The following is a 23,618-nucleotide window of genomic DNA, read 5'->3' as shown; positions in this document are numbered from 1 at the left end:
TTGAACAATAGGAATTCTATTATAGTGAAAAAATACATCTTAGCACAAGACTTCATGTTATTTCACAACCTGTTATCAGTGGCAAGTTATAGATAGGACATTTGTCTGCAGTTACCCATCTTGGAAAAAGGTCGCCATCTAGTGTATTTATACTTTATGTGCCCATAACACAGCATTGGACAAAATGTCTGTAGTTGCTTAGTAGGTGCCTTGTGTAGCGGTCCAAACTCCAGACCCCGGGAAAAAAAACATTCCCCCTGTTGGGGGGAGTCGTGCTTTGTCTACCTTGTCTGTCCTGTCAATAATAATAGTTAAAAGCTTGCAAAACAATTTAATACAGGCCAAGATAAAAAAAAAAACAATGAATAGGCCAAAGATAAACAGAATGATGTTATCAATTGTTTATTTTTCAAAAACAAAACAAACAGTTAAATCATTACAAACAAATGACAAGAATATATGAAAAAACAATACCACCTAAAATCCTTCTAATCAAATATGTCCAAATAGCACTTCAAAGCTCAAAAGTGAGCAAACAATGAACATTTACTATTTGCACCTCACCTTTACTAGATTTTGAGGGAAAAAGACAGTTGTTTACATGTAAAAACCACAGCGCTTTGCTTGTGGAAGGATGCCACTGACCAAAGGCTTTTACCTTCATCTTGTACATAATCAAGTATGGTTTGAGATTAACCTGTACATAACAAGGTCCTCCAGATCTAGCTTGACATTTCGCTCTGGCTATGTCTCCCAAATGATGTCATCTTTCTTCAGACTGTTGCGGAGTCTCTGGGTCTCACGAAGCAGCTGCAGGTTCTCCTGACTCACTCCAGATCGTTTACCCCCCTGTGAGGTGGTCTTAATGGGAGAGTGGGGTATTGCCCCGCTCCCCCCCTTACCCCTGCTTCTGTCTTCGCTTTTTGCTCGCCGCCGGGGACTCTGTGGGATCTGTATCAGATTGTCCACCTAAGTGGGGAGAGGAGACGCTACTGTTAGACATAAAACAGTCCCTCCTTATCAATTATTCCCCTGAACCCTAACAACCCTCCCTCACGTCCCACTCTCTCTCCCCATTGTGAACATACGGCCAGTTGATATTTGCGGAGCTTGGTGATCTGAGCGGCCTTCTCCTCCATCCTCTTGACCAGCCGCTCCAGTTCTTCCTCCAGGCTGCCTCGGGTCTCGTGCTGCCTCATCTCATCGATCCGACGCACTAGCTCTTGGTGATCGCTGAAAGACGCAGACGGAAAATACATAAAAACAAGCTGCCATGGACATGCAGTGACACAAACGAACTTGCTGCCTTCGCAGACAGCCTTAGCGAGCGGACCCACAAGCTCATCTGTCCCAGTTCGTCCTGCAGGGCCACCAGTAGCTCAAACAGAGAACCCGGAGTGGGAGCTGCCGGCAAGGGGGAAGGCAAGGTGGAGGCGGGCCTGTGGAGGGCTCTCCTGGTTCCGCCGGAGTTGGACCTGCGCAGGGAACGCACCCGCTCACACAGATGGGGCTGGTGGTGCTTCATCATGTGGAGAACGCTCTGCATGTTGGCATGTACCGAGTGGCTGGGACTCGTTGACTGAGAAACAGACAGAAAGAGACACGCAGAGAAGCAAAGGGGAAAGAGACAGATTGTTCGTTGTTGCTTTATTGATGTTTTATTGTGAACTAATGTTCTCTTGTATGCTTTGGTCATGTTTACATTTTTACATCATGCCAATGAAGTAATTTGAATTGACAAAACACACACACACACACACACACACATTTGTTTTTATATCCTCATGGGGCCCTGAACAAACTAAATTGATGCTCCCTTGCCCTAATCTTAACCCTAAACCTAACCCTTACCCTAACCTTAGCCTCAATAAATTAACATTTATGCCTAAAATGTAACTAGATGAAATGCCTAACCTTAACCCTAAACTTAACCAACAATGCCTGGACCTTAAAGAACCCCCAATTCTAACATTATAATTAATTGTAAGTTTGACCCTAAACCTAAACCCTGAGCCGGAAATTGACTTTCCCTTCATGGGGCCCTAAAAAATTTCCCCACAAGGCATGTTTTTCAGGTTTTACTATATAGTTACTAAATAGTTATGGGGACAAAATGGCCCCACAAGGTAATAAAAACCAGCACACCCACACACACGTCAATCAGAGAGATTCTTCCAAGAAACCCAACAGATACTCCCAATAAAACACAGACATACCGTTCCAGCTACAAAAGGTAGTCTATTTTCAGGGATGTATGGTGGTGCTGGCGCCTCTCGTCTCAAACTAATTTTCTGGTGAGAGGGAATTCAGACAATTTTATGTAGCACCAAATCATGTCATAATTATGGTGGATGTCATTTAATGCATTAAAGTACATGTCATTAAGTTATTGCGGGTAGTACCCTCTTAGATTTTTTCTTCTTTGGTTTGACCTCGTCAGGGCCTGTAGGACATAGGCGGAGGTTGGCTTCCAGCTCCCTCTGCAACTGTGGGAAGGTATGTTAACGGAAGTTTGGGCTTGATAGAAACGTAACCTTGTTTTGTGTGTCTGTCTGTGCTATTAAACTAACCTCCTCTGCTTTCTCCTGCACAAGTTTTCGTTCGTGTTCCTCTTCCAGGAGTTTCTGTTCCAGCAGATCAATCTTCCTCTGAGGACATTAAAGATGGATTAAGACTAACTTCTTAGATTTACCACCACAGTCAGATTTCCCCTATATTTTGTAGTTACATAATTGTATTCCAGTTTCAGATTCTACAAACAACTGGAAACAAAATTGAACTTTTGTTCTTAATTTACAGTTAAGGTTAGACATTTAGATGTTAGATGTGGTTAACTGTAAGTTAGGTTTCAAATTCAGCAAGATAGAGGAAATAGGACTATGTAACTTTACAAGCTAATGACAAATCCTCCATTATTATCCCGCTTCTCAAGAACCAGGTGTCCTGCCTTAATGACTACAGACCTGTAGCACTCACCTCAGTCATAAAACATTCAAGAAAATAGTCCTGTCTTCCACAAGAGAAACTTATGAAGATTCCTGAGACCACAGGCTTACTGGTCAAACCTTAAAACGAATAATTGATGCCTCCCTGACACACTGCAGTTTGTGTTCGCCAACAGAACCAACAAGCAGCATCTATGTGGACAATGCTATCAACTTGGGCTTTGAATACATCCACCATCTTCACAATCCAGAGACATATGCAAGGATACTGTTTGTGGACTTAAGCTGTGTTTGACGCTCACGCTATACCAACGACTGCACCTCCAACAATGCAGTCAAGCGACTTATGTTTGCAGATGACACCACCCCAGTCGATCTCATCGCAGATGGCAACCAGGCCATGTATTGAGGAAAGATCTGGCTTGTAGCCTGTTCCAGTCAAACTAACATGTTACTTAACACAGACAAAACCATAGAGGTGCTCGTTGACTTCAGGAAAAACACCCACCCACACCTCTCCCACCAAAGTTTGAGTGCTGATCTTTTCGGCCAAATTTTTATTTCTAGGGACACTGATCTCCCATAATCTCAGGTGGGACAAAAACATTACAAGGATCACCACAAGTAGGCACACCAACAGAAAAATGTAATCCAACCTCAGAGTTCATCCTCTACTACACATACATATATACACATACATATATACATACACACACATACATACATATATACACTCACCTAAAGGATTATTAGGAACACCATACTAATACTGTGTTTGACCCCCTTTCGCCTTCAGAACTGCCTTAATTCTACATGGCATTGAAAAGTGCTGAAAGCATTCTTCAGAAATGTTGGCCCATATTGATAGGATAGCATCTTCCAGTTGATGGAGATTTGTGAGATGCACATCCAGGGCACGAAGCTCCCGTTCCACCACATCCCAAAGATGCTCTATTGGGTTGAGATCTGGTGACTGTGGGGGCCATTTCAGTACAGTGAACTCATTGTCATGTTCAAGAAACCAATTTGAAATGATTCAAGCTTTGTGACATGGTGCATTATCTTGCTGGAAGTAGCCATCAGAGGATGGGTACATGGTGGTCATAAAGGGATGGACATGGTCAGAAACAATGCTCAGGCAGGCCGTGGCATTTAAACGATGCCCAATTGGCACTAAGGGGCCTAAAGTGTGCCAAGAAAACATCCCCCACACCATTACACCACCACCACCAGCCTGCACAGTGATAACAAGGCATGATGGATCCATGTTCTCATTCTGTTTACGCCAAATTCTGACTCTACCATCTGAATGTCTCAACAGAACTCCAGACTCATCAGACCAGGCAACATTCTTCCAGTCTTCATCTGTCCAATTTTGGTGAGCTTGTGCAAATTGTAGCCTCTTTTTCCTATTTGTAGTGGAGATGAGTGGTACCCGGTGGGGTCTTCTGCTGTTGTAGCCCATCCGCCTCAAGGTTGTGCGTGTTGTGGCTTCACAAATGCTTTGCTGCATACCTCGGTTGTAACGAGTGGTTATTTCAGTCAAAGTTGCTGTTCTATCAGCTTGAATCAGTCTGCCCATTCTCCTCTGACCGCTAGCATCAACAAGGCATTTTCACCCACAGGACTGCCGCATACTGGATGTTTTTCCCTTTTCACACCATTCTTTGTAAACCCTAGAAATGGTTGTGCGTGAAAATCCCAGTAACTGAGCAGATTGTGAAATGCTCAGACCGGCCCATCTGACACCAAAAACCATGCCACGCTCAAAATTGCTTAAATCACCTTTCTTTCCCATTCTGACATTCAGTTTGGAGTTCAGGAGATTGTCTTGACCAGGACCACACCCCTAAATGCATTGAAGCAACTGCCATGTGATTGGTTGATTAGATAATTGCATTAATGAGAAATTGAACAGGTGTTCCTAATAATCCTTTAGGTGAGTGTATATACACACACACACTAAACAAATAAAGGTGATTCTGATACTATAATATGTTATCAGTCTGTGGCTAAGTTACCTCAGCCACAGACTGGGTCCTGGTCAGCTTCAGACAGTCCCTCTCCAGTTTCTCCAGTTTCTCCAGCTGAGTGTGGGCATCAGAGCTATTCTGGAACCTCTGCTTCTGAAGAGACATCTGACACAACGGAGGAACAAAGATATGAGTTTGAACATTATATGCAACATGTCTGCCGAGTGGATGAGAAACAGGCATACAGATGTCAACAGTACCTGTTTCTCAGTCAGAATGTTCTTGTCCTTTTCTGCATTCTCCACCATCTTCCTCATGTATTCCAGTTGCTTCTCAAGAAGCTGACATCGAGCCTCCGCAGACTGAAGGGAAGTGGACAGCTCTACACATGCACAAAAACGTTGGACAATGCAGTAACAGGAGCCACACACAATGCATTGTGAATATATATAGTGTCATAACCTGGTACCTTTCTTCTTGGAGCCATCGGTTTCAGCAGTGCTGAACGGAGGCCGGTGCCCCTGCTGATTGATAGAACATTCGTATCCATGGGCTTCCTGGGAAAACTGCTTGACGTTCCTCTGAGCCTGCTTCCTCTCTAGCTCAAGGCGACAGATCTTTTCCTGAAGGGTCTTTAGAGCAGCAATTACCGCTACCGGGTAAAAAAAACAGCAAGTTATCATTAGAACCCAAGCCACAAATAAAATCCAGATAATGAACCAATAACAGTAGATGGCTTTATAAGCAAAGGTATTTCATAGTCAGTACTTCCTACCTTTGCTTCCAGCATCTGGTGTAGTTCGATACACTTGAGGGGTGTTGTTCTGCACATTCATGTTGGTCTGGATAATGGGGGCAGGAGCTTCCTTCATATGTGAGGGAGATCTAAGCCTATCTGGAGGCTGGTAGTAGCTCCCAATGTAACTGTTTTTGGAAGGGGAGTCCAGCAACTACACAGGAAATGATAGTGATGATTTTCTTAGCAATAGCGTAAGTATCATCAACACCAGTTAAGAGGGCTTTTACGCAAGGTGACAACAGTCAACTGTTTCTCAAACAAGCAAACGCTCCTGGAAACAAATCCGGCGTTCCACTGGAATTGTTCACTTAGTTAGCTGGCTAGTTACAGTAACTAACGTGATGACAATCGTGCCAGTATTCACAGTTGAAATTTCTATGACAGTCCCAAACAAAGAAACTACAGTAATTTGCTAATTGAACTACTTGTTCGCAATATAGCAACCAGAACAACGCATGCTACCATGTAGTTATTTACTAAACAAAGCATATCTACCGTTACTTGGCGTTCATGACTTTTGCTATATAAAGTTGTCTCACCTGATCTTGATACGCGTCCATATGTAATCCTATCTAAATTATCCTAGAAATTAATCATAAGATGTAAAATTTATTATCTGGTTTCATTTGTCCGCTTTAATTTGCAAAACTTCCAAATCGCTGACAAGCGCCAGGCAGTTAACACATTTCCCTCCTGAACCCTTTATTTTGCTATATCTGCTTCCGCCTGCGCAGGAGGTGCCCTGCGCATAGTTATTTCTAAGCACTCTGTGAATAACATTATATACCCGATGGTTCGAACCGAGTTCGAACTCTGAACGATGGTTGGCTGAAACCAATGGTATATGAATGAATGAATTGCGTTGGTAACCATTTTATAGCAATAATGCCTGTTGGGGAGTTGTTGAAAATTGCCAATGCATGGCTAAGCGCAGTGTCCAGGCACTGTGCAATGCGTTATGACTAGGAACAGCTTTAAGCCAGGGTATTTTGATCATATATAAGACGCCTTCCTTCCTTATTCCTTAATTTTTAACCGTCTGGTTTAAATCTTGAATGAAGCCTGATAACTTTGGTGTATGTGACCATAAACCATGGGTATGACATCACCAGTGGCGGCTGCTGGTCTTTCAAAGAGGGGAAGCTCATTTTCGGCCTACATTATAACCCTCTGATGGTCTTCATTTGTAGTGACACTCGGGGTATTTTGGAACCCAGACAATAACATTTAATTTTGTAACAGAACAATATTTTTCTTTTTTACAAATATAATTTTACTCTGTTTATTAATGGCTTCGCTAAAATCAGGTCGACAATATTAGCAGTCTGACATCGTGCGCAGTTTCACCCGCGTACGACGCTAGCCTAGCCTACTACTGTATATGAATGAATGAACTATCTAAAAAAATATATTAAACTTTGTAAAACTGAAACGAGGATTGTGGTATAATTGTTTGAAATGTATGATGCAAATCGGCTAGCAATTTCGCCAAACAAATATCAAGAAATATTGCAGCAGTTTGTCTTTCGAATACACTCGAGAAATCCGCGATGGGACTCAGCGCGAAATAGCTTCAGTGACTTCTTATAGTACAGACCGCTGTCAGTCAAAAGGAGATGCAGTTTGACAGATCGTCAGATCCTCCAATCATCACGCGGAAGCCCGGAGTCCGGGCCAGCCCATTCCTCATTCACCCCCAGGGACGCTGAGCGTCCGTGGGCGGGACATAATCGCAACATTTATCCCATTGAAGCAGCCCCATGAAGTCAATGGACGCTCGGCTTCAACAGGGAAATGCAATGTGACGCTGCGGGATTTTATGAGAAGAAAATCGAGTCAGCCGACCTGTAGCTGATTCTGAACTAACTAGTTTTAGAGATGAACGTGTTTTAACGCATTTTTAGTCAATAAAATGTTTACACAATAGTACATATTTGACCATTATTTTTTTGACATTATAGGGGAAGCCGATTTTCCCTTGCAGTCTTAAAGAAATCCCCACCGGACATCACATCACTTTTTATAAGAACAATAAGTCATCTCAAGGGTTTATGATATATTGCTAATATACCACGGCTAAATGCTGTGTGCAGGCACATATAAAGTGCACTGGGCTTAATAACAGCTCTTATACCCCCTTGTGCCTTATTGATTCCTAATAAACCAGATGGTTTGAATCCTAAATGCTGCATTACCGCATTGAGTGTGTTTATAACCTGTTTATAAGAGCAATAAGGCATCTCTGAGGATATTATTCACAATGTGTTGTGCCTTGGTGCAGTAAAAGGGATGTGATGTCATACCTGTGGTATATGGTCTCATATACTACGGCTATTAGCCAATCAGCATTCAGGATTCAAACCATCTGGTTTATAAAATACCATATACCACATTTATGAAATCTCCATTTTATTGTTTATATTGTTCTAATTGCTTTATAATAACATTAAGCCAATTTGTGGTATCCTGCTACTCTTCAATGTTTCATGCTAAGACCAGTACTGAGCCGTGTTATTGGCCATGTACCACACCTTCATGCATTATTGCTTAACTCATTGCTCAGAGGCATGTCTAAAATGTATTAATTTAACAATCTAACAAGAATGAAAAACACCTTTGTCTTTTCACCTTTGGCCTCTCATAATTTTGTTGATTGAATGGCAAATTTAGATAAATGCAAGGGCCATGGTGAACAGAAAGCTGTGAAGCTGTGATGCTTTCAGCCTGCTTGCAGAGGTTTGTGATGAACATGATAATGATGATCGAGATTATTCTGGTGATGAGGTTTCTGGATGTGTACACAGGTTTGAATTTTGTGAGCTGTGTGTGTATGAATGAACAAACAACATGTGTCTAACACTAGCCATATGGTGACAGTCTTGAATGGGACAGTCTGCACATGTCCTGCTGCGGTAATCTCCCGATCAGCTACTACAGATGTCTTCACAATGATTTGCCCAGATAATGAACAAGCTCAGAAAATGCCGTTTGCTCCAAGGGCAATATTTTTTCAAATAGAAAATGTAAATGTATATATTTGAGTAGTTCTAATGCTTAGCACTGTTGCATAAAGTATTTAAAATTCTTATGTATCAAATACCAGATGTCACAACCTCAAGTCCTCGCAAGTATAGTAACCCACGGCAAATGTTACAGAAGAGGGGTTATTTTGGAAACTGAGGTAAGTGTTAGGGTAAGAGTTTTCAGGTTAGGGGTTAGGGAAAATAGGATTTTTATTGGGAATAGATTTTGGTCGGCAAAGGTCCTCACAAGTACAGTATTCAAGCACGTGCGTGTGTGTGCGTGTGTGTGTTCGTGTGTGTGTGTGTGCGTGTGTGCGTGCACGTGCGCGCGGTCGTTGTACATTTCTGATAAACAAGGGGAAGGGGGGGGGCTCTTCTCGCCGACAGACTCTGTCTTTCCTGGGAGGTGTAGTTTCTAATTCCTCTTGATTGCAGTTTTGAACATGTGTCTGATTCCTAAAAGAATCAAACTCCCAAGTTTCCGCTGACAGAAGATTAGGCCCGCCTTACACGATGCGTATTGGTTTAAATCTGCATAGATCTGCCTAGATTTTGTTATGCAACATACCATTGGACATACATTCCTGTCGATCAGATGTCATCCCAAGTTGCTGCTCTGTATAATGAAAATTTGCTCGCTCTTCCAGTGCAGTCTCAAGACGTCCCATGGCCGTGTGGTATCTTGGTGTAAAAGAATGTGAATAAAGTAAGTATTTGTTAATGACACCTTTTGTTTGCAAGACGTACTGCTGTATTAATTTACATAGCTTCTGGTTTGTTTTGTATTTGTGCCACATATCGTAGTTTTATAACCAGCTAACGGCTTGAGACAGACATTGAGCGAGAAAAGATTGAATGGACCATTTGCATTATCTAACCAAACCATCCTTGTAATTCAGATATCACACTTTTATAATTAGCGACTTAGACGGTTAAAACAAAGTGCAGTGGTTATTGATGTAGGTTGACCAAGTGCGAGACATGATTTTTTTGCGTGTTGAAAACACATTTTAAACTGCTGCTGGACTGCAAAACAGCAAGCTAGTGTTGTAGCTTCAGCCACCTAGCTTGCTGTTTTCAGCAGCAGTATTACTGTACAGTAAACAGCAATCCTTTGTTGGCTATAAAAGTATGCGTTTACGAACGTCTGGCTTTCTCACAGTTCTTCGTACGGGTTTAAAATTCATATTTTCTTCCTGCATTGTCAATTGATAAACCAGCTTGTTTTTTTATTCTTTCTAGTCACTCAGAGAAAAACATCTTTGCAATGCAATAAAATTGTCCTTTTATCTATTCAAAGTAAAAAAAAAAACATTTTGATTATAAATGCCAACCCTACAGACGTATTGCCTGAAAACAGCCACATTTTAACTGACATACCTGTGGGCTATATGCCGGCTAGCTGTCATTTGAGCCACTGACTATTGAGTACATGACTGATTTTGGAGGTGGGTAGGCTGGAGGAAGTATACAGCATCTACAGTTTGAGTATTTGACAGTATTTCATGCACTTTATATTAATAGCCTGCCACAAGAAATCAAGACAATCTGAAAACGATGGACATCCACGATCAGGATGCCACAGCCAGATGGGAGGAGCTGGGCAGCCGTGACCCGAGCTCCAGGGAGGCGGCAATGGAGCACATCAGCCAGGAGGTGATGCGGAGAGTGGAGGGCATTGTGCCGATACCAGCTGCCGTCCCCTCCCCTCCAGCTGCTGCATGTCCCCCCGCCAGCGACCTGAACGACATCCTAGCACGTCTGCTCATGTTGTCCAAGCGATGCCCCTTCGACGACGTCAGAGAGCGATGCATTTGGCTGCTGCGAAATGTCCAGGTAGGAGAGACCTCCAGTATTGTGATATTGCAGCTTCCAATATTTGGTGGTTCTCCAGTCCTTTCAAACATGCCATTGTTTCAATTATTGCCAGGTATCTTCTGGCGGACCATCCAAATACTATTGAAGACGCAGTAGTTAGGAAGCTATCAGATTCCATTGTGTACTGCGGGAACCATGGCCCCAGGTTGGCGCACTGTTCACTGCCTTGTAGTGCCACTGTTTAATCAAGATGAAATGCCCGGGCGTTCCGCAGAGAGTGGCTCACATTGGCTCAGCGGTGACTGGTGTGGATGGCTGTGAGGTCGGACTGGGCTGCCCTGTCACGTCCTGTTTTAGCGACTCCTTGTTGTAGGTCGAGGGCCTGCAAACTCAATTGTTGGCTGGGGATTGTGCTCCCCTCTTAGCTTGTGTGTGCTGTGGAGGGCAATGGTCACCGTGTGCGCATACATCTCTAGCGTACGTTAGTTTACAAAATGCGTTATTCTATTGAAACCAATTGTTGGTTCCAGTCTGCTCAGTTCATTGACTTCCATTGAACCAGGAGAGGCAATTGTGAGAGACACGCATGAACACTCCGAATTGCGGAGCAGCGTTCTTTGAGAATTGGGCGCTCGCTAGGTTGCCGGCAGCAGCGGCCATGAATGCAGCTTGTGTGTTGTTTAATGACTTTGCCTGTTTCCCTAAAGTCCTTTGGGAAATCAAAACATCCTGTAGGCAAAGTTGTTGTTACTTTTTATGCATTGATCCTGTCAAATCTTCAATAGATCCAATAACCCTTTGATGAGCCCTGTTTGGTTCCGTGTAGAATCCTACACACAGAAGGTTCTACATGGGGACTGGAAATGGTTCTCTTATGGGGACAGCCGAGGGACCCATTTTAACCTTTTTTTCTCCAAGTGTTTAGCAGTGTTTGACTATAGAAATGTGATATTTTATGAATGGTGGAGTGGGCTAAACACGGTACTGTGTAGAATATGCCCTGGTTAATGTATTTTAACTTACAGGGCTTATATTCTCCCCAGCTAAAAGCATAATTGTTCATATATATCAATCAGAACAGCTCATGAAGATGTGGCACTGTATGTAATTCATTATGGATCAAAGCATGTTAAGTTCCAGGAGTAGTTCATGTTTGTGTCTATAAGTGTATCAGAGTAAGGTTCAAAGCAAAGACAAAGCAGCTTTGTGGTTTAACAGTGTACCATGGAGTCGAGAGTGCACTCCACTGTCCGGTATTTTCAAATTGTGTTAAGCTGCAATTGTTGATTTCTTGCCAAAGGTTGCTTTTGAGCCCCGAGCCTTACATACCTCTTCTCCGCCCCGCTACGGTTAAATGAGGCAGGTGGTGGTGGAGTCTGAGTTTTTGAGAGAAGGACCTTCTCTGATTCTGGCGGTTCTGCTGATTTTTAAAAGAAAAGCTTGGAGAGCACAGGACGAGCAGGCAGGCTGGTACTCTAATCACAGAGGAACCATCCATTCAAAAATAGATCCTGAGCTGCAAGAATAATGCTTCTGCCGAGTTGTACATTAAGAAAATGTGCCACTGGGTTTGAAACTTACTGGCCCCAAAACATTTTTTACTGTTCCTCCTTCCAATAGTTGTAATTTATCATTATTACAAAATATAACCAAATATTTTCATTACTTAACATGATTAATCTTTTATGAAATGTATTCTGGATATATAAAATAATTATAAAAATGAATAAAAAGATAAGTCAACAAACATTTGACTTTTGAACAAAACACAAATTCATTCATCCCCTGGGGCACAGGGCGACTGGCTTGTCCATCTTAGTTACTAGGTATGTCGTTGTTATATGTTGTGCCCGATCACCCACTGGGCATCAGCATTTAAATTCCTGATCAGTACGACCAATGGCCCTGAAGACGGATTGTCAGCCTCCTGCTTGGCTGTCATGCTGACCAGGTGCTCTTTGCTATTGTCATGGCTGGTCAGTGGCTGGTCAGTGATTATTTGTAAAGTTGTCAGTGCCTTTGTAAAAAGACCCACATTAGTCTGCTCTAGCCGGGAACTTACAACAGACGACACGATGCATCTGAGTTCCAATGATGTCGAAACAGGTAAATCATTTTTTGCACTGAGGTAAAATGTTTTGCTTTTGTTTGAGCTCGTAGTTATCTTTCACTGCATTCTTCAGTTGAGTGACTTGCGTGAGTTTTTAAGTTTTTTAATTGAAAAACAATACCAGACAGCCAAGCGTCACATCCCTGCCCAACTCTTGACTGGCCAACAGCACACGCAAATAGCTGCACGGTAGTGCCTGATTATGAAACAACTGGAGGATGTCAAGTGTATAATGCGTTTAATTTTTTCTCAATCTTAATAATATTTTTGCACTAGCCCAATCCGGACAGTGGCTTGCAAGTTGTATTAGTTCAACTTGACTTTTTACTGGCCCGTGGCCATCGGGAAATTGTTATTGTTGAGCCCTTTAAATATCCATGTATTTATAACCCAGGGACGGTATCAATGATGTATAGCTAACTATATGCTCATAATTGGATGCGCTATGGCAGATTGCTATGTGGAGTGTCGTTGAATAACGTGTTTCTGTTTTGAGAATCAACTGGAATAACATACAGAGGAGAGTAAATCTCGGCTATGCGTTCACACAGAAATAGCCTCTTGTTTATATGGACCCTTAAATACTGTAAGTGACCGCCTTCAACATTAAAGAAGCAGCTGTCGTGTGCCGTGTTTTTCCGAGGAGGTGCCTTGTGAATGTAGGACAGGGGTGTTGACAGTTGCAAGGGAAGCGAAAGGGCTGGTGTTTTTTCTGGTGTTGTGTTCCTTCAGTATTGGACACAGAGGGGAGCCCGAATGGCCCAAAATATGCCGCGGTGGGGGGGGGGGTGGGGGGTAAGAGTTCTCACAATTTGTCGCTGTACATGGGGAGGGGGTCAAAGAGGTCAACATTCCGAGGTCACAACCGCTTACCCAGACTGTTGAGTAGACATGGTTTACATAAGGAGCAGGGGTCAAAGGGTTTTGAGTGGATGCATATAGGAGTTCAGGTTGGTTGCACTCATACACACATCCAGAGTTAAACAATACAAAGTATTAGTTGCAAGTCTATGAAATGTGCTGGTCAGACCGAATGTGCTCTGTGTGGTCAGTGTTAAGCAGCTGATGAAAGGCGGTAATTGTCGGACCAGTTAGACAAAGCAGAGACCAAGAAGGCTCTGATTCGTATGATTTGAAGCATTTACCAATCCAGAACCTGAAGAAGAAATAACTTTGATCTGCTTTACTGGGTTCTTTGGTTCCTGGTGTCAGCTTCTTAACAGACAGACGAGACCCACTTTGGATTTGATCAGAAGAAGCCAGACCCATTGGCATAATGCTGTAAGAAATGACACCTTAATCCATCCTACTGTCGTCATTATTGCAGAATGCCTCGCCACTGTTCCAACAAAGACTTTCAGACGGTGCAGGTTGTGCTAGAAAAGGGAGAACAGGTTCTGTAGTGGTTTTAGTTTGATCTTACAAATATTTGTTCTCTTTTTATCATGGCTCAGTAGATGTGGTAATAAACACTAACGTGTGATTAATTAAGGAAGGGCCTGCTCTGCTCTGTCCAAACTCCTTCCACCCAGCAAAGGAAGGTCGGGCGGGACTGCTCGTCATTAACATGAAAGGCCTAGGAGGCCCTCCAGGGAGATGACGACAACATGTCTGCCCCTCTGCTGTTTTCACATGTTTTCCGGGCTGACACATTTGGTCTTGGTTTTGGATGCTTTGAGAATCCGGCTGTACAAGGGGACTTGCATTGAGCTCTGTGGACGTGCACTACACGTTCTGAGAAGCATCGTTCTGAGAAGCAGTTATGTTTCATTCACAAAATGTGTTTGACACACCATTCATGTTTGCCGAGAGCTTTTGTGTTTTTCTATTTGTGTTTTTTTGTTTCTGTTGTTTATGTTCTCCCTGTCCTTTCAGTTTTTTTGGGTCGCCCTGAACCTTTTTCTCTCCCTGTTTTGCTTACTGTATCAATGGTGGGAGGAAACAGAAGCCTGCAGTCTGCGACTCTGGGCGGATCTCCTGGATTACGGGTGATCGCTGCTGGCGATCACTCAAACGAGGTCAGACAAATTACATGGCGGGGGGGAGAGAAAGCGAACGGCAGCAGCGACCTTTGGCACAGTAGCCCCAGAGAGATGCTCTCCCTGTGGCGCGATGTGGAGATGGAGATATAAAGCTTTTGGATTTACATCTGGCTGCCTGCTAGCAGGAATGAGGGGTTGGGGCTGCCTGACCTGGCATTTGGGGAATGGGGATGTTCACCAGGATACCACCAAAACTAAGTGGGCTGGTTGTGTGGGAGACGTGATCTGATCATGTTGGCATACCCCACCATGGGAGAAAAGCAGTTTGCCGGAATCCAATGTGCGGTCGTTTCTTGTTGCCCTTCCATGTTAACTCTCTCTCTTCTCCTGTGCCTCGACCTAATATTCTGAACAATGGCATTCTCATTGAAGAACCACCACCGTACATGTCACACCACCCAAAGACACAACCCCACCTTCGCCTGGGCCAGGCAGAGAGAGAAGGGAGGTCGGGGCTCTGTAGAAACGACACACACCCTTATGCACTAAATACCTACGCATACATTCACGCCTTATTGTCCTAATAGAAGTTGTTCTGCGTTCTCTGTCGACTCCCAATGCTCAGGCGAGCCAAAGTGCTTTTCACACTGGGTGGAGGGGAAGCAGAGGTGGGTGAACGGGGTGTTGCAGGGAGAAGGGCAGTCTCCATGGTACCGATGGCATGAGGGGCACGTCGGCATGGCCAGTTGGCACCACCGACGAGGGGCTGGCCGGGGCTTATTTCTAGCACAGCTATTCAACAACAACTGAGAGCGTTTGGGAGGGTGGCGGTGGGGGTTACAAAGGACCGAATAATATATGAGGGACCGTTTGACACGGAACCTTGAGAAATCGAGACGGAGCCTTTCCGTTGAGGAACAAGGGAGGGCGAGAGGCATGAGAGTGGGTTAACGTCGGCAAATGTGACGCCTCTCTGTATTCCGTCAACCACCTCCAGTGGAAAACTACCAGCACCCCTCGACTGCAGTGCAGTTCACACTGCTTCCCTCACCCACATCCCGAGAGGGAGGGAGAGAGGCAGCGATGGGAAGGGGAACGACGGGAAAAATATACAGAGAGAGAGAAAGCGTGACATGGGTAGAGAGGCCATTAGAAATACCCACATTGCCATGCACTCTTGCCTCTGCAATGGGTTTTAGTCCCAAACTGCGTGCCGGCGATCAGATTGCAAGCCCATCTGTTGACGATTAATGTTATTGAGCGAACAATTGTAGGGTCTTTGAGATGCTAATGCACAATGGATTATTGGACCATCACTGGATTTCCAAACCCACGGTTTATACTTCATTCAGTTTATCCGGTATGATCTTTAGGTTTGCACCACCACCGTCTCATCCTGTAACCTGCAGGTCGCACAACTCTGTTGTTAATGCATTCTTGCACCGGGGGGCGCCAGAGATCCACTCTTCACCCCCTTGTTTTGGCGTCTTGCTTTCAGGAGCAGAATTTTCCATGTCATGAACTGAACGCATTCAATGCCTGTGCACAGGGTTTTTCATTCTGTTTTCCCTGGCCAAGTCACAACACATCCGTGTCTCTCTCTCTCTCGCAGGATCAGGTAGCAAAGCACAAAGGCCAACAAGCGACAAATGGCTGTCGGGTTGCCCCCGGGCCATCGTCTCCTCCAACCGGTTAACGCTCTGCTGTCCCGGGTCAGACCTGCCGGGCTGTGGTGTGGAAACGTTTTTGTTGATGATATGCCCCCACATAGAACGGGTTGACGGTAAATCTGGGGCCTGGTTTATGAGACGGGCCGGGCCCAGCTCTTATTCAGGTGTCTCGTTGACCCTGCTGCTGGTCTAGCTCAAATGTACACACAGTTATTCTGGTTCTGACGGCATTATGGGGTTGTGTTTAGTGGAAACTAACCGACTTCCAAGGCCAATGCATTCCATCTGAGACACTTGGGTATGTTCGACCCGATCAGTCTGACCCGGGAGATCTACAGGGTGGAGGAAAAGATGAGTGCTGTTTTAGACAGCGCTCTCTCTTATGCTTTTGTGTTAAGCCCTATGCATTACAGTTGCGTAAGAGAGAGAGAGTGTGTGTGTGTGTGTGTTACTATTGTTACAGGATCAGCGTGGCGTTGTTACGAGGTGTTGTGGTCTCTGTTTGGGTTATTGTCTCTGACCTGTTTGTGAGTAGTGTGGATGTTGGAGGGACTAGTTGGTCATGATGGTGAAAACCTGACCTCCAGATCCCCTGTGATCCCAGAGCGGATGACCTCTGACCCATGGTCTCTGAGCACCACTGCCCTGCATTGCCAGGCCCTTCTGTGGTAAGGGCTGTTGATGTGTAGATTACTGTATGTTAAATATACTGCCAGAATTCCCACTGAACAAACACGCTCCGTGATCCGAGACCTGTGTGTTTGTTTTCCAACCTTTTCATGACAAATGTCCTGACGTTATATGAAACGTGTGTTGAAAGGTCAAAGGCTTTTGTAGGCTTATGGGTCAGGTTTAGGCAAAGAATACGGTTAGGGGTTTGTGGAAAATGGGTTGTTGAATGAAAAAAAAATGTTATTCCTGTAAAGTCACAGAAACGTGTGTGTGTGTGTGTGTGTGTGTGTGTGTGTGTGTGTGTGTGTGGAATACCACTCACTCACTCAAACACAAAGTTAAGTCTCTTTAAGTTTAGTATATTAGATAGGAACATGCAGACAGACAGAACAGTAAAGAACTGCTACGCCCAAAATAAATTGTTTTCATTTATTCGCAAATAAAATATAAAGAAAGGAACAAACATTCCCTAACAATTATTTTCTTTGTCACTACACCTGCCAATTTTTTTTTTGTTCTGGCTCAGCATTAATTGAATTCTCTCTAAATGTACCCTACCGTTCATTAGTTTGGGGTCACTTAGAAATGTCCTTGTTTTAGAAAGAATAGCAATAATAACAAATTCAGAAATACAGTGTAGACATTGTTAATGACTGGTAGCTGGAAATGGCTGGTTTTTAATGGAATATCTACATAGGTGTACAGAGGCCCATTAACAGCAACCATCAGTCCTGTGTTCCAATGGCATGTTGTGTTTGCTAATCCACATTTATCATTTTAAAAGGCTAATTGATCATTACAAAACCCTTTTGCAATTATGTTGGCACAGAGGAAAACTGTTGTGTTAATTAAAGAAGTAATAAATCTGGCCTTCTTTAGACAACTTGAGTTTTTGGTGTGTTCAGAAACAAAGAACTTTCTTCTGAAGTTATTCCATGTGAAAAATGGCCAAAAAACGGAAGATCTCGTACAGAGCCCTTCACAGAACAGCGCAAACTGTCTCTAACCAGAATAGAAAGATGAGCGTGAGGCCCTGGTGCAGAACTGAGCAAGAGAAATATATTAAGAGTGTCTAGTTTGAGAAACCAATGCCTCACAAGTCCACAACTGGCAGCTCCAATAAATAGTACCCGCACAACACCAAACTCACTGTCAATGGTTATGAGGCGACTCTGGGATGCTGGACTTCTAAACAAAGTTGCAAAGAAAAATTGGTATCTCAGACTGGCCAATGAAAAGAAAAGATTGTATTCTTCACAGGGTCATGATTTTAACTTTCTGTAGGTCTTTAAATGTACAACTGTGGTCTAATGTTATTTGATTATAACCGCTTTTAACTTAACCCAAATATCCTCAGTCTGCAAAGTAGGTTTACCTGGCAGATGTATATCTTCAGTTGGTGTATAATTTGTATGTATTATTTATTTTTATAAGTGTAGCCATAAAATTAGCATCGGCATTTGGCACAGAAGCATGACTAGACCTGCATGTTCCTTTCCATTACCAAAATTGAAGGGAAATTACACTAAACAATCACTAAGAAATAATCACTAAGAACTTCTCTTTCTTTTTTTTTACTGTAGTCTTTTGGGGGTGATTTTAGTTGTGTGGGATGTGTGCTGTAACAAAATACTTATAACTGCGCTAGACATTTTGTGTTTATCTGTCTCTTTGAGGGGGTAGCAAACTCAGTATGAAAATGTCTGCACCCATGACTGGAAGCTTCTAAGAATAAGAGGGTCAGAATTTATTTTTGCAGGCAGGGCCGTGGCACATGATTGGTGGAATATTTCTGACACATGAGCTTATTGACAGACGATGCTTGTGCCTTGCTGAGGAGGACATTTTAGTGTTCCTCTTTTATAAAGTTGTTAGTTAAGAATAAAGTTAGAGTTGAAGACAGTGGCGTGGGGTGTTGAGATTGGAAACCATGACTGTACTAAGAGGTGTGTGTGTGTGTGTGTGTGTGTGTGTGTGTGTGTGTGTGTGTGTGTGTGTGTGTGTGTGTGTGTGTGTGTGTGTGTGTGTGTGTGTGTGTGTGTGTGTGTGTGTGTGTGTGTGTGTGTGTGTGTGTGTGTGTGTGTGTGTGTCGCATTTATGAGTGGCTGCCTGAACGGGCTGTTCTTTCACATCCTCTCATGCAACTTGTTTATCTCTATTACCATTTTGAATCGGACACTTGTACTAAATGTCCCAGCAGTATGATAGTGGTTATCAGATTCGTAGAGAACTGCAATGAGGTTGCAATCATTTTTCTTTTTTTCCATAAATATTTGTCCATATATATGATTATAGTTCCACCAACCATCTACTCACAGAATGCTCACCTCACACAGCCATCTGCATGATGGACGACATGCTGTTAGCTACCTGCTGGAAATGCACTGTCACCCAAATGCATGTCTTGTCCTAGTGATCTAGGATTTGTCATGTTTGTGTGACCTGAGTTTTTTTTTTTTTTCATTATGTCAATAACTAGTGGTTTCAAAGCCTTTAAAGATTGATGCATCTTTTAAAAACTGTAGTAAAAGTATACTTTATTGGATGGAAAAGTGTCCATTTGACCCACAGGGTGACTGTTTAGCTGGTAGTGGAGATTGATCACATGAGCAGAGTCACAGAGCAACAGTTGTGATTTTTCCCTTTCACAAACATGTATGGCCCGGCACTCGAACAGGCACCCGTTAATTTCAGCATAAAAGTCCAGAGAACAACTACGACTAAACCGCGTCTGATGGGTTTTGGGTTTGTAAGGTTTCACCGGTTCTGTTGCTGAGGCTGTGTACAGTACAGCGCAGAATTGGGTTATGGGGACTTACTGGGTGGGGAGGCTTACTGCTGGCTTATGGTCTTGTCCTTAACAACAGAGAATTAGAACTAGCCCGGGTTCAAAATGTTCCATCTCAGAGGACAAAGTTTACATTAGTGGAAACAATGCCGATTGTTGTGTAATGATGGACGAAGGAGGAGGACAAGGGTGTTTGGAGAGTGTGAGATACAGCAGACTTAATGGATAGAGAAATGAAATGAAGAGAGGGCTGGGAAAGAGAAGTTCAGAGCAAATGGAAATGAAAGAGCAAAAGCAACTCGATTAGGCAGAAAGATTTGGAGAGGCACCCGAATCAGAAGATGAAAAAATAAAAACGCCAAAAACCAGAGGTCAGGATAGCTTGAGGGCTGTAGGCAGATGGGATTAAAAAAAGGAGAAAAACAACTTTTACTGCTCTATTCTATCCTTTTTGGCAGTGGGCCACAGCTTGTCTGTGTTCCTCTGAGCTCCTTCCATAGGTCTCTAGTCATCCAGTCGTGTTGCAGTGAACATACCCTGTGAAACAGGCCTTTTTGGCAGGCATTCAAATCCACACCCGAGAGAGGCCATTGCTATTCTTTCAAGTAGCCCCATCCTCTTTCACTAACTCCAGGGAAAAGGCTGAAAAGTATTGTCCAAACATATAGATCTAGGATCAGATTGCCGTACTCCGGGGCTGCCGAGGGTAATGAGGGAAATGAATACTGCCCTTAGGCTAGCGATTGGGGGAAAGTGGGTTGTACCTTTGACCCATACACCATGGAGACATCACAACCACATACTCACAGCCAAAATCCTCAACACCCGTCCGCACGGGTCCCCCGAATTTCTGGTTCCTAAATGGCTGCTTCTGCTTGAAATCCGGTTAAATGAAGAGCAGATTAGTTGGTCTGACAACTTGCACATGCATGCAACATTTACAACAGTCCTCAAGGCCATGACAATAAATGTGATAGACATCATGGAGTCAAAAGATTAAGTACAGTCATTTGGAACAAGAAATTATTGTTACTGCCTACAATTATGATGTAGTGTTATATTTTGTACGGTTACACGATATTGGAAATAACTGACATTGCAATATTTTGTTTTGCTGCGATATATATTGCGATATGAAAAAATACAGGCTGTCTTCAGAAATAGCTTTGGCTATCAACCTGACAGTATGTATCCTTCATTCTTCCCCAGCCCCATCCTCTACAATTTATGAAACTCATGAAAATTATATTTCAGAACAGGTTGCTAGGTAATAATATGTAACAGTAATAGTATAGCAATAGCAACAGTAGTAAAATAGAATGCACAATTGGTCATAATTTACCAACTGCAAGATGCAGTCTGTGGCCAAAGCACTGCAATCTGGTCCACTTGTTCAGGTGGAGCCTTCACCATGTTCGCAGCATTGTCTGTTGTTATACAGAATAGACGACTCTCATCTAGGCCCCAATCAGCTAAAGCTTCTCTCATCCCTGTTGCGATGTTCTCACTTGTATGATCCTCTGGGGAAAATGTAGTTTTCAAACAGAGACTTTTCAGGTGGAAGTCCCCATTAATAAAGTGTACAGTCAGACTTATGTAGGGCTCCGTTGTCTGGCTGGACCACAAGTCTGATTTTGCTGTATAATATTCCACTTGTAACAGCTCTTTTTCAACTTGTGTCTTGCATTTCTCGTACAGCTCTGGGATGGCAACATGAGAAAAATAGTTGTGTGATGGCATTACATACCGCTTATCAAGCGACCGGATCATGTTTTTAAAACCCTCTTTGGTAACCGTGTTAATTGGTACCATGTCTTTGGCGACGTGAAATGTTATTGAATCTGTGATTTCTCTCTGCCGTTTGGAACCTTTCTCGTATGGTGTAATACTGGCAAATGCATCCGAAATAGATTTTTGCTTTGGGCAGCATTGAGATGCTTTGCACTCGTCATGAAGATTTGTGTTGCCGCCTCAATTTATTGAACAAATTGGTTGTGTTGTTGCAACCATTGCACTCTCGACAAAGAACCTGTTTTTGGTCAACATCATCCTGTTTGTAGCCGACATATTTCCATGTCATTGACGATGCATTTATTTTTGCAACTAAATTCTCAATTTCTGTATTTTTTGCCTGTTACTCGTTCATCATTTCATCATGTGCAAGCAGAGTCTGCATGTCAAGTGCAGCAACGAACCGTGTTTAAAATAATAATAATAATAAACTGTGTATCCAATAACCCATAAATCAGAGTAAATTCCCTTTATATCAAAATGCTGGTTTTCCATTTGAAAAAAATATATATTGTAGACTGATATACGTTTACCTTACTAAATCGCACGTTCTGCGATGTGACTATTGCGAATGCGTACATCGCAATGTCAATGCTGAAACTATATATCGTGCAGCCCTAATATTTAGTTTATCTTCTGACAGGAACTTTTTGCCGCTGTGGGTTACAACTACAATTTCCACATTTTAAAAACTGTTCCTATAAGAGATGGACAAAATAACATACACACCACATGAAAAAGGACTGTTACTTTGAAGTAACTAAATCACAATAATGAACGCAGGTGCTAAGGTCATGTTAGGCACCTGTAAAAGTTGTCTGACTAGTAGAGTTTTTAAAGCAAATGGGGCAACTAACAGAGTTACAAATACACCAAACAGACGATGCCCAAAATGCAGGTGCATTGGTCACAGAAACTGAAGAATGATTCAGTGTGTTGAGAGACGGACGCTTAACAGGATAGTTGCTCAATGCCCCAAAAGCACAACCTTGAACATTACCACAGAAGTGAATCAGCATCTCTGTCACCCAGTCTCAACAAAAGTTGTATGTTGTGAGATCCACAAAGCTGGAATTGTTATGGGTATGGGCAGCCGTCTCGTGGGAGTCATTGGGTCCAGTGTAATTGGGTCCAAGGTTGTATTACGACCTAGGAATATGGGGCCATTTTATAGGACCAGATGAATTATATGGTGCAATCGCTGTTCAGACATGATTTTCCAATGTTCCTGTATTATACACACTGCTAAACTAATTAAATAGTAGTAAAAGTAGTAAAGGATTAGGCAGAGTTTGTATAGTAATAGCGAAATTGTATTGGGTTATGTTGGGCATTATCTGCTCAGCTTACTCAACCACAGTATTCAGTATACTCTCCCTTGGACTTATATATTATTGTTTTACAACATGAAATCAAATGTTTTTTCCACTGGTTAATGCAAAGAAGGCCATCATGTGAAAGTAAAAAAAATAAATCTCAATTGTTCTAAATTACTAAATATAAAACAGTAAATACTCATTGAATAAGTATTCACCCCCTTTGCTATTACACCTGAATGAGCTATGGTGCAAAAAAAAAGTAATGTAATTAGTTGAATGGAGTCCATCTTTGTTTAATTAAAATGTTTCACATGATTTCAGGTTAAATACACCTGTCTCTGGGAGGTTTCACAGTTTAGTACATTTCCTAACAATAACTACAATGTGAAGGAACATTCAAAGCAAATAAGGAATAAGGTGATTCAAAAACACCAATGGGGAAGGATATAGGAACTTTCCAAGGAGTCCGCTGGAGCACCGTAAAGTCCCTTGATATGAAATGGAGAGAACGCAGTATAGCACAACTGTGAATCTGTTTTATAGAATGGATCATCCTCAAAAACTGAGTTTCTGGGCGAGAAGGGCGCTGGTCAGGGGGGCAAACAAAAGGCAACTATGGCAGCTTTTAACAGTTAGTATTCCGTGACTGAGCTGGGAGCGGTGTGCATACTGCAACAACAGCCCAGGTGGTTGACAAAACGAGATTTTATGGGAGAGTGAAAGAGAGA

General features: G+C 42.9%; 2 protein-coding genes across 2 annotated transcripts in view; one reads left to right on the top strand and one right to left on the bottom strand.

Moving 5' to 3' along the window:
• Nucleotides 1–386: 386 nt before the first annotated feature.
• On the bottom strand, nt 387–6,457 carry cep57l1 (centrosomal protein 57, like 1). Its single transcript, XM_010882129.4, has 11 exons — nt 6,257–6,457; nt 5,694–5,868; nt 5,388–5,570; nt 5,179–5,300; nt 4,967–5,083; nt 2,571–2,648; nt 2,403–2,486; nt 2,217–2,291; nt 1,338–1,579; nt 1,089–1,233; nt 387–969 (listed from the first exon to the last, which is right to left on the bottom strand). Exons 1-11 carry the CDS (start codon nt 6,275–6,277, stop codon nt 745–747), a joined length of 1,467 nt encoding a protein of 488 aa, XP_010880431.2. The 5' UTR covers nt 6,278–6,457; the 3' UTR covers nt 387–744.
• A 2,934-nt stretch (nt 6,458–9,391) lies between these two features.
• The window catches only part of sesn1 (sestrin 1), a 57,561-nt gene continuing 43,334 nt past the window's right edge, over nt 9,392–23,618 (top strand). The window contains exons 1-2 of the mRNA XM_010882130.4: nt 9,392–9,446; nt 10,265–10,576. Of these exons, the coding sequence (XP_010880432.2) occupies nt 10,298–10,576 (279 nt within the window). The 5' untranslated portion in view covers nt 9,392–9,446; nt 10,265–10,297. The remainder of the gene's footprint in view (nt 9,447–10,264; nt 10,577–23,618) is intronic.

The sequence above is a fragment of the Esox lucius genome, chromosome 18, assembly GCF_011004845.1.
Source record: "Esox lucius isolate fEsoLuc1 chromosome 18, fEsoLuc1.pri, whole genome shotgun sequence".
Taxonomy (NCBI): domain Eukaryota; kingdom Metazoa; phylum Chordata; class Actinopteri; order Esociformes; family Esocidae; genus Esox; species Esox lucius.
This window is presented reverse-complemented; position numbering and strand designations above follow the sequence as displayed.

Coding starts and splice junctions, on each gene's coding strand:
- cep57l1 (XM_010882129.4), bottom strand. CDS start 6,277: ATGGACGCGTATCAAGATCAG. Junction 1,580..2,216: donor TACCTTTTGTAGCTGGAACG/GTATGTCTGTGT, acceptor TCTGTTTCTCAG/TCAACGAGTCCCAGCCACTC. Junction 1,234..1,337: donor GAACTGGGACAGATGAGCTT/GTGGGTCCGCTC, acceptor TGCGTCTTTCAG/CGATCACCAAGAGCTAGTGC.